Genomic DNA, 11,965 nt, shown 5'->3' with positions numbered 1-11,965 from the left:
AGAATTGTTTTATTTTAAGAAATTAATAAATATCTTTGACAGGATACAGTGCACAAATGTACAGTTATTTCATCTAAAACATTTTTAAGAACATGTTCAGGTTTCTCCATTTTTATAAAATTTTAATAGCAAACGATCCTTGGATATTTTTGGTATGCTATCCCCCTCAAGATCTAAAAAAAAATTCTCTAGAAAAATAGCTGTGTACAGCCTAAAAGCAGCTAAGTGTCCATTAGCCCAAAATTGGAAGAGTTCGCATCCACCGTCCTTCAAGGTGTTTAAAAAGAAATTTGGCATATGGCGGCCATGGAGGAAATAACTTACTACCTTCATGATAGTGGCCATAGGTTCACCCAAGTATGGGATCCATGGCTTTTCGAAGAGAACAGGTCTACCCTCCTCCTCCTCCTTTGCCTCTTTGTTTCCCTCCTTTGCCCATGCATGGTAAGAAGAAATCCACCATTAAGACCCTCCTTCAGCTCTGTGAGGTTGTCTACCTTATATACCCAGTATATAACTATACTCGCCTAGCATCACTCTTGCAAGTTGACTAGAGTACTGCACCCCCTCTCCATGCTAGTTCTTTCCCACCCAACTAATCTCCACACATTTCACCTCAATTATTCTTAATCTTAAAATATAGTCACAGTCTTTTATACCTCTCCCTGTTGATGTTTTTGTTATATCTTTTATTGTTTCATCTTATTATCTACTATAAATTTGCATTTTTACATGTACTTCTTCTGTACGTGGCCAATCAAAAGACGAAATGATTTAAAAAGATATGTTATTACTTTATTTTTCTTCATTTACCATGTGTTAGATATATTTTTATAAGTGTTTTCCTTTAAATAATTTTATTTATTGTTATGCATTCAGCTCTATGTTTGCTGTGAATTGCTTTTTATTGTATTTTACAGCAAAGTGCTGTAAACAGCTTGTGGTGCTATCCCTCTAAACAGTTAGTCATCATATTTGCTTCCTGAAAACAATCACTTTACCTTCGCTTTAGAGAAAAAACTTGCTTCACCTTTACACTTCCGTGACTGTTACAAACCATTATCTCCAAAGCCTCTGGCCCACATTTCACTTGTCTGTAACACAGATAGCAAATATTATCCTGACTTAGTTTTTCTATCATCACAAGCTGGATATAATAAAAGTTACAAACACCTAGACAGCATAGTATTACTGTTTTAGCGATCCTCATGCCACAGATTTAAAGAAGTTACTTATCTGTTAACTTGCTCATTTCGATTCTAATATGCTAGAAAAATTTCAAGCAAACAATACAAATGTTTTGAGTAAGACGCATCTTTTAATATGATCAACTTTACGTATTGCACCTTTGAATCTTTCAAACTTTGAACCTGTCTTATATAGATGCATAACTTCACTTCACAAGTAAGCTTTTAAAATTTTCAAACATTTTCAAAATTACATGAAAGCCAAAATATAGATGCAGTTGAAGGGACATAGGGGCATATTTAACAATTCACGGTATTGCACTATCGTGCACTTACCGTGTAAATAGGTAAACGAAGTGTCAAATTGACATTTATGAAAGGCCCATCGCACTGTTGAATCTTGAAAAGGAGTCATTTTCTCTGCACTTCGTTTTTGCGAGCAGTCACCATACAACAGAATGGTGACTGCTCGGGGCCGCCATTTAACAAGTCCCGAAAAAATATATTTTTCGGGAACTTGTTATGTAAATGTATGCCAGCTGAAGCTACATCATAGGAACTGTTGCTGAAGCTTTTCTTCTTCGTTATGTCCAGCTCTGCTCCGGAGAGCAGAGCTGGACAGCGCATGTGTGGAGGGATCACATGATCCCTCCCTGTCACTCAGCGCGCTCTCTCTGCAACGATTGCAGAGACAGAGCAGGGACTTTGTGCGCATGTGCAGTGCAGTGCTCTGCTCTCCGGAGCAGAGCTGGACATAACGAAGAAGAAAAGCTTCAGCAACAGTTCCTATGATGTACGCCAGCTTCAGAAGAGGAACGAAGAGGAGATCCCGAGACAGCGCATCCGAAGAGGGGGGTAAGTGTGATTTTTTTCTATCACAGAAACAGCAGTTTATCGGAACTGCTGTTTCTGTGACCCTGTCACTCACCAGACTGTGAGTGCTTCTTCCCGTGTGTTTAGGAACCGTGGCCGTCCACCATCCTGAGGATCTGCGCATGTGCAGCCCTTTCAAACCTTCAGTACCTGTTCCTTTTAGTTAATTGGCTGATCAGGCAACACTCCCTATTTAAAGCACCTGAGTTCCATACCTCGTTGCCTGATCTTGGAGTCTCATTCCCCATGAGCCTCTGAAGGTGTTCCTGTGTTTCCTCGTGTATTCAGCGCTGCTGATTCCTGTGGTTTCCAGACCACTTCAACTCTCCTGTGGTTTCCAGACCACTTCAACTCTCCTGTGGTTTCCAGACCACTTCAACCCTCCTGTGTTTCATCGTGACTGTTTAGCTGATTCCTATCCGCTGCCTCCGTGCACTACAGTCTTCAGCTCACTTCAACCCTCCTGTGTTTCATCGTGACTGTTTAGCTGATTCCTATCCACTGCCTCCGTGCACTACAGTCTTCAGCTCACCTCAACTCCCCTGTGTTTCCTCGAGACTGCAACAGCTGATTCCTGTGGTTTCCAGACCACTTCAACTCTCCTGTGGTTTCCAGACCACTTCAACTCTCCTGTGGTTTCCAGACCACTTCAACCCTCCTGTGTTTCATCGTGACTGTTTAGCTGATTCCTATCCGCTGCCTCCGTGCACTACAGTTTCAGCTCAGCTCTACTCTCCCGTGTTTCATCGTGACTGCACCTGCTGATTTCTATCCGCTACCTCCGTGTACCCGCAGAGTCCTGCTGGCTGCTACTCCTCAGTTCTTCTCGTGTCTGCAGCAGCTGATCCGCTCTCCGTGCTTCTCAGTGTTCCTGCCGGTGTCTACTCGCCAGTCTGCATCGGACCTACGCCTCGCTGCTTTCATCTCGGCTAGACCATCGCTACTCTTCAGGGTCCTCCAGGAGTCCAGTTCTACATACTACTGCTTCCTGAGTATTTGTTGCTTTCCCTGCTGGTCTACCTACCTGTGCGCTGCACCTACTTGATTACCGCTTCACCCTCCAGGGACTTCGCATCCTGCCGGCCTCCAACCGTTCAGGTATCTCTGCACTCCTGTCTGACAGCCTGCTCCTGAACCACGGTATGCATACTTCTCATTGACTGTGCTGGTGTATTGCATATCTTGCTGGACTGAGTTGTTCTCCTCTGGAGTTTACTATCCACTGAGACTATTGCCATCATTGACTGTGTTATCTTTTGCCCGGATACTTTCTGTGACTTTGTATTATTGCAGTGCTGTTCAGTCATTACTATATTGTGCATGTCATTGTGGATCAAGTTCAAGGTGCCCGTGTATCCTCTGTATTGCAGTCTCTCCCCGTGCTCCTCCTCACATATATATTCAGGGGTACAACTTGCTAGAGGCAGACCACTGATCCCTGTTTCCTGTGTCACCTGTTCCAGTATCCTCTCACATAGCAGTGGTACAACTTGCTAACGCAGACCACTGACTCCCCGGATACCTCCACTTGGATTCCATTCCTTCACCCAGACAGCGGTACAACTTGCTAACGCAGACTGCTGACTCTCATCACCTCCTCGTTGCTGTTGGACATTCCTCCTCACTATAGCAGTGGTACAACTTGCTACCGCAGACCACTGACTACCCTCACGTGTCCTTTGTCCATTCAGTTCCTCGTGTATTTCTACATATATATTACCAGTGCTGCTAGTCATAGACTTTCACGAGCATCTCTATCATCTGCTGTCTCCTGTTCCGTGATCACCCCGCTACCAGAGTACCATATTACCATCTATACTGCTCTGGTGAACCCATCACCTGGTGATCCCTGGGTAAAGACTCCTAGTGCCCGTGACAGACCCCTTTTTAATAAATTTGAGAAATAGTTCAATCCTTATCCTTGCGATAAGGATTGATAACTATTTCTCACTTTCGCCGATTAATGATAAATGTGCCCCATAGTGTGCCGTGTACTAATTGTTCTCCACTCGCACGTTAACACCGATGATTCACCTCTTGATAAGTGCAAAAAGTGTCAAAAGATGTGGAAGCAAAAATATCCCAAAAAGGTTTATTTTCTTATGAAAACTCAGAAAAAAAAATATTGTAGGAAAGTAATAAATATCTTTTGACAGAATATAGTGTACAAATATACAGATATTCCATCAAAGACATTTTTAAGAACATGTTCAGGTTACTCCACTTTTATAATGTTTCCCCTTTTTATGTTTTCTCTCTTGATGTCATAAATCAGTGTGTATGTTATAATTCTTTATTTTAAGTTTTTGCTTGCCCAAGAAACCAAATTAATGAAGTTAATAATAAAATAAAGTTAGTATCCCTATTAAGGTGGATCCTAAACCAAAACTGACATAGCCTAATTGAAAATGGGACTATTAAACTTCATTCTCCTTTTGTAAAACATTAATGTTAGCTTTAAGCTATATACCAAAAAATATATTATAAATCTTCTCAGGATAAACTGCATTTATGAATAATAATTTGAATAATAATTTGGGAGAGTCTCCAGAAGAATGCATGAATTCTACCACCAGTGAAATTAAGGTAAACAGACTCAGGGTTCTAGTATACTGCATATATAGGGCATATATAGGGCATATATAAGGAGTTTGTATGTTCTCCCCGTGTTTGCGTGGGTTTCCTCCGGGTGCTCCGGTTTCCTCCCACACTCCAAAAACATACTGGTAGGTTAATTGGCTGTAAACAAATTGACCCTAGTCTGTGTCTGTCTGTCTGTGTGTCTGTCTGTATCTGTATGTTTTAGGGAATTTAGACTGTAAGCCCCAATGGGACAGGGACTGATGTGAGTGAGTTCTCTGTACAGCGATGCGGAATTAGTGGCGCTATATAAATAAGCGGTGATGATGATGATGATATAAAATCTGGCTTTCGCTTTTCACTTCACCTTCTAATTGTTGGTGTATTATAGATCTCTCACTTTAGCTATCGTTTTTTCTTCATCTATACACCTGTTATTGGTGAAATTATGAAATCCTTTGGTTCACCATTATCTATACACTGCAAATCTATATTTCTGCTCTTAATCTCTCATGTTCTGCTCCTGGCTACCCTTCAACTGTCTCCCGCTTTGTCACACTTAGCTCGTGCTGCACCTGTGCTTTGGAACTCTAAACCTCAAGCCAAAGATTCACACAGGGAATATTTTTTAGGTGTAAGAAGCAAACCATTTTCACTTGAAAACATTGTGCATGCTTTTCTGCACATATTCCTACTTTATGCATTGTTATATGTGAAATGATTGATCTGATTCAACTGAAATGAATTCAAGCCAGACCTATTGTAAGGTCAATATCAGGGATCCCTCTGTTTGTGATTTTCCTGTTTGTGTGAAACAAGTGCATGCTGTCTATCACTGCAACTGGTTTGTAAGTTTAGAGCATGCTGCCAATTTATTTTTTATTATATTGTTGTTTCAATAATAAAGTTAAAGAGTTATGGAATGTAATTTAAGTACATTTGAGCCTAAATTTCCCTATTTCAGAATTATTTATTCTCTGTATATAGTTATCTGTGTATATATAATATATAGCAAATACAAAGATTAAAATGCAGACCAGATCAGTGGATTGAAGTTGTTCTGGAATGGCGATCAACTTCATCACCAAAATGTCTGTAACATGAATAATAATTTGAAGCTTGTTATGCAGGAATGCCAGATATATACATATGGTCCAGATAGTTCATAGATTAGTCCAAACTTCAGGCCTATGGACAGTCGATAGAATGTAATAGTCAGAGTTCCAAACTGCCCTGGGCAAGATTTAAAAACCTCAACAAGAACCCAGCACTCTCGCAGCAAGTGATAAGTAGCAAACGATTCTGATATGAATAGGTAGTTATTAATGCCGATTGAAGTCTTCAGTATTAGCCAGGTGCTCTAAGACTAGTGAGCAATGGATTGTTGCATCAAAACTGTTAAACAATACCCTGTTCTCCAGTGGTGGTAGGTGCAAGTAGCAATAGTCAGGAAGTAGCCAGGGTCTGGTACACATTTTAAGATCTCTCAGTATTTATTCAAAAAAATCGATGTCACAGGTATAGCTAGGATTAGAAAAAGCAGGCTGCAGTCATGGATAGGAATTAAACAAATAGCTAAGGTCGAAGTTGCAGGCAGTGAGTAAGACTGTAGCCAAATAGATAAACCAAATGTACAATATAATTCACCATTAATACCCTTAAAAGTTTATTTTAAACAAAGTTTGAATCACTAAAAGAAGTTTGTGAATTTTGAGACTGAAATATAACTTTTTGCTTAATATCACAAACTGTTCCAACCATAGGAGACTCAACAGTCTTTAACTGAAAAATAATTAGTAGAAATGTAATGTGTGACTTTGTTTTGGAAAAACAGTCAGTTATGTTGCACTTACTGTTGTTAGGAACTGACTATCTTGTATCTGAATTTGGAACCCACCAAAGAGGAATGACATATAGATAACAGTTACAGGATGGTCAAATAAGGTCTTTATAAGAGGGAGCAGTGGGAGTGGTCACATTAGCTGCAGGATATATTCTCCATCAAAAGAACATCAGGGGATAAATGTATCAATGAGCGGATTCTTCAACTCCGGCGAGATCGGCGTCTTCAGCGCTTAAATTTAAAGCGGCTCTGCCTTGTAAAGGGAAGTTTCCCTTTATAAGGCAGCGCCGCTTTAAATTTAAGCGCTGAAGACGCCGATCTCGCCGGAGTTGAAGATTCCAGTCATTGATACATTTACCCCCTAGTCAATGAATTTCTTTGCTTGCAAAACCACCGCTGAAGGGCATGCAACTGCTACATCCTGGTTTGTAGGCAAGTGTTGTGCCTTTGTCAAGCCCTACCTTTGCTCAGCACATCTGCCACATAGGTAGAATCTATTACAGCATCTTCATAGCACAAAGACATATAAGTTGGAATACTTGAAATCAAGGCATCAAAATCATGTAGCTCAAAATGCCTCATATCAATCAACCGCTGCTGACATGACAACATCCATAATCATATAGAATTTTTTTCTTGTGAACCAATCTGTCAAGAGTTTGAGGGGAGGAAGAGGAGAGGAGGATCTAAATCACATGGGAGATCCTACTCTACTTTTGATGGAGAGCCTCATTATTTAGGAATTTTAGTTTTTCTGGCTTGATAGGGAGGTTCTGGAAATAATCCTGGATCTTCAAGTAGTTCTCTCTCTAGAAGTATGAATAACATCATTCCACTTCACCTCTTCCATTGCCCTGCACCATTTGTATCAATTGTTCCTTTCTACTTTCTCATTACCTACCCCAGCTAATACACATTTATTGATATCTCTCACATCTCTCCATCATGCACCTACTCAATTTACACTCTCCCCTATTTACTATCACCACACTTCTCTTCAAACTCCTCTTCGTTCTCCATCATCCTATTTGTCTCTCCCCTATTATAATTTTCTCTTCACTACTTCCCTTCTCACTAATCTGCACACATGAACTGTTTTGTCTGCTGCACCCACCGCACTCTCCAGCTTACAAAAATAGAAATAAACCTCACACCCGCAAATTCTTCTTGCATATCCTCTTCCTCACCCTGCTTCTACTCATGGCTACTGATGACAGCTCACCCAACTGTGGACCTTGTATAATCCGCACTCTCTGCTCAAGCTGCTTGTTCTATCTCAAACCTAACCGTCCACCCTATATTTGCAATCGCGACAACCTTATCTATATATCTCTACTACCCTCTCTTCCCTTCTGCTGTGCACTATGGAACTCCAGATCTGTTTGTAGTAACTTTGCATTCATTCATGAGCTATTAATTTCTGAGTCCCTCAACCTCCTTGCCATTTTACAGAAACTTGGCTCACCTCCACTGACACTACATCCCCTGCAGCTCTCTCCTATGGGGGACTCTCTTTCTGCCATACCCCAAGACCCGGAAAGAGACAAGGCAGTGGAGCAGGCAATCTACTTTCTCCAAGTTGCATCTTCCAAATTAAAACCATGACTGCCAATGTCATGGTTTCTCTCTTCCACACTCATGTTTTTCCCCTTGGGAAGTATACTCCTGGGCCTACAGACTTTAGAGGCAAGGGCTAAATTTGCCTCCTGTCAATGTCCATATCCACTATTGTTTCTTCTTGGTCCATGATGGGACTGAGTAACTAGTCGATTGCAGCACTGCCAGTATATGTCGCCACCCAAGGGGTCTGGCCATGAGGTACTGGATCTGGGTCTATGGATAAAAGATTGCAGGAACTTCTAGCTCTTCATACAGCTTTCCGACTGACATAAGCTACAAAATTGCTGGTGTGACAGCCTGACATCCATAACCATTCATGTATTTGAAATAATATTTGGTTAGTGACACACAAAAAAAAATGCCAGTGTTATGTTATACCGCCCTTAGTAATCTATCTAAGAAAATAAATGATGAAGAGACTTTAATGACTATGTGCTAAGAGAAAAGTTTAAAAAAAGTCTTCGGGACCAGATGTGAGCAAATACAAACAATATATTCATTTATTATTATCAAAGTATAAAATACAGTAAAATGTATAAAAAAAAAAGCAAAAAAAACAAGCACATGATAATGAACACACAAGAGCTGAGGAATTTTCTATGGTTACATATTTATCAAGGGTTGTCTATTCCATTAAATCCCAGAAGAATTTCGATTGCGCAAAGAAGTGGCACAAGGGGTCCATGACTCTTCATTCTTAGGGGTAGATTTACCAAACCTTCAAAAAATGAAAATTGGAGGTGTTGTTCATAGCAGCCAATTGGATTGTAGCAATCATGTATCTAGTACAGCACAGAAAATGATAGCTAGAATCTGATTGGTTGCTATGGGCTTTTCAAAAGGTTTGATAAATCTATCCCTTAGTTTCTCTTTGCACCTCACATGTTCCCTCCTTACCATTGTATTATATAACATACTTGGCTAAACATTCTTCCTGCATAACATGGCTGAAGAAGAGTAGAATGCTCTGCAGTATTATTTGCCATAACAATTAACATTTATACATCTAAGTAAAAAACACTAATTCAAATTCATTGCCAGTTGCTGCAACATTAGAGGTATGGAAGGAAATATTTTTTAAACTTAATAAAATGAATATTTAACTTCTAAAATGTTACCAGACACTGTTATATAAATCCTCTTTAGATGCTGCAAATTCTAAACAATTATGACATATGTTTCAAATGAACTTGTCTGAAAACATGTTCTAGCTGCGAGGTATAGCACAGATTTCATAAGGTTGTGGGGCATTAATAGAAGCGGTTGTAGGAGTGAAATCCAGTTTAGCTCCAGGAGGAAGCTGGAATGTGAAGTTTTGCAGCAGCGTTGTGAAAAACAGAAATAGCTCAATTTTAGCCATGTTTTCCCCAGCACAGCTTCTTTTACCTAGAAAAAACACAAATAGGAAACATTAATAGCAGCTAAATGCTACAGTGTATATTCAACACATTTTAACAATTAGTTTATTTCCTCAGGTAATGAAACAATTTTTCACATTCTTTAGTTCTGCATTCGATAATCTAGAATTCTACTCAAGCGAATGTTGCATATAGTTTTTTTTTTCCAGAACAGATTTTGAGTAAAAAAAAATTATTTTATTTATTTTAATGGGAATAATATATGGGAACATATACAAGTTAAGATGCATAAGATGCATCTTATTTTGAGTGAAACAGGTCTTGAAATACACTAGCTATGAGAAACTTTGAACCTACATAAACCAGGTGCAAGTCTCGTAGTTGATGTTTATGAATGATGCATATTTGCTCTGACTGCATCTATATTGCTAGATTTAAGGTTACACGTGTCTTAAGATGCAATTCGAAATACAGACGTGGAAACGGAATCGTGCAGATGCATCTTTGTTCAAATGCAAATCATGGCTGTAAAAAGTCCACAAGCAGTGGACGAAACGCGTCACCTGTTTCTCTACAGTGCCATTGGAAGTAACCACAAGTGAGCCTTATACTGTTGGATCCAAATGGAACCTTTTTACATTGTCTACGGCTACTGCACGAATAGCTGATTGGCCTGCTCCTTTGAATCAGGTGGTCACCTGTGAAGATTAGAAGCTGACACGCTAGTTACCAGCAGAGAGACACCAAAAAGTGAGTTGTTCAAATTCCTGTTTTACGATCAATATACGGATTACATACTAGAATTATTTGGAACTTGTTTCTTCTAGCCTAAAGTACATACTATCCATTTTTTGAATGATAACAAACATTTTTTATACAAAAGTCTAATCATCACCTTAAAGAACACAGACAGTTTCGACTTGGTATCATATTCAGTTGGAGCACATTTTTCTATGTAGTTCCTTTAAGGAATATTGGAGTCTTGGGGGTAAATGTATCAAATAGCGATTTTTGCGAACGGCCGATATCGGCGACTTTGCATGGTAAATTTAAATCGGCACTAGCTTTAAAAGGCAAGTTTTAAATTTACCATGAATAGTCGCCGGATATCAGCAAATTCCAGAAATTGCTATTTGATACATTTGCCCCTTGGGCTTATTTGGGAACATTGGCTGTTTTCTTAATTATTGAGCTCCTAGCATTTAATTGCTCGTTTAATGAGATGATGATGATGATGAAGATGATGGAATCTAAAACCAAGTTCAGGAAAGACAGATAACAGTCAAATTCAGGAGTAAAACAGAGTCAAAATATCAGAAACTAAAAGTAACCGTGTACCCAGAAACTGAACAGCATGTGCTATAGAGTAATATAGGTGCATAACACCTATAATTTCTCACAAGCACAATGAGAACCCAGTGAGTGTTTGGCAGCCTCTGCAGTAGCACAGCTCGATAGAAAGATGTGTGATCGCTCTCAGTATGTAAACAGATTAATCAGTATGTTCATCCTCTCTAATTAAAATATTGGATAATATCAAGTTTCTTCTCTCGGGCTGGGAGTGTTCTCCATAGAGAGGTTGACAAAACAGGAAAAATTTTACCACAGACCAGTCAAGTAAAAAATCTCCTTTCCAAGACCTAAGTTTCATCAACAATTTCTCTTAATCTTTTCAGAATTAGTGTTACCTATTGAGAAAGGTATAAATGCTTCATTCTTTTTTAAATGTCCTTCTGAAGTGAGAAAATGTTCTGGGTAAAATTCTTCTGGTTTTTCAAAATAGGCAGGATCTTTTAGTACAGAGGTCAACAGTGGGAAAACAGTGGTCCCCTGGGAAAAAAAAATTATATAGTTAAAAAACAAGATTATTTTTATTGATCCCATACATTGGCAGACTTCATTTTCAAGACGTAAGGTTGAAAGACGAAGTCCGTAGCCAAATTGACCATATATGTGAATTGCCAAATGAAACAGATATTTTTGGCCAACCCTATACAACAAGATCACAAGGAATGCAAGCAGTGCTTTGACTGATGATCGCAAACTTATATGCTAATGAAGTCATTGCCTTGTCCCCTCCACTTGATACATACTTCATCAAGCCACACTCACTCACAATTTCTTTCCATACCTTCTCCCAAATATTAGGGAAACCGTTTCCTATATGATTCCCCTACATCTTCATGGAGGAGAGCATATCTCTCTCTCTCTAAAAGAAAACGTTTTCTTGTATCCCAGAGCACTCTGGGTAAGTCAACTTTGCTTACACGAAGTACTGAAAGTGGGTGAGTGTTACAGGCTTTACTGAGTAATTACTGAGAGCCAGTGGGCTGTCATCCAGTGCTTACAGCACAGCAATCCAATTTGGATGTCTTCACTTGTTATTTGTGAGAAGAGGCAACACCACGCAAGTATTTATAAAGGATCAATTATCTATTAAATGGAATATCTACCTATTGTACATTATGTAAATGTAACTAGTCACCTCATACATTAAGTTTGGT

General features: G+C 39.3%; 1 protein-coding gene across 1 annotated transcript in view; it reads right to left on the bottom strand.

Annotated features, from left to right (window-relative positions):
- Window positions 1–8,607: 8,607 nt before the first annotated feature.
- The window catches only part of LOC142143434 (cytochrome P450 2B11-like), a 34,003-nt gene continuing 30,645 nt past the window's right edge, over window positions 8,608–11,965 (bottom strand). The window contains exons 9-10 of the mRNA XM_075201275.1: window positions 11,150–11,291; window positions 8,608–9,489 (exon numbers count right to left, since the gene is read on the bottom strand). Of these exons, the coding sequence (XP_075057376.1) occupies window positions 9,311–9,489; window positions 11,150–11,291 (321 nt within the window). The 3' untranslated portion in view covers window positions 8,608–9,310. The remainder of the gene's footprint in view (window positions 9,490–11,149; window positions 11,292–11,965) is intronic.

Source organism: Mixophyes fleayi, chromosome 3, assembly GCF_038048845.1.
Source record: "Mixophyes fleayi isolate aMixFle1 chromosome 3, aMixFle1.hap1, whole genome shotgun sequence".
NCBI lineage: Eukaryota > Metazoa > Chordata > Amphibia > Anura > Limnodynastidae > Mixophyes > Mixophyes fleayi.
The sequence above is the reverse complement of the archived record's forward strand: the minus strand, read 5'-3'. Positions and strand labels throughout refer to the sequence as shown.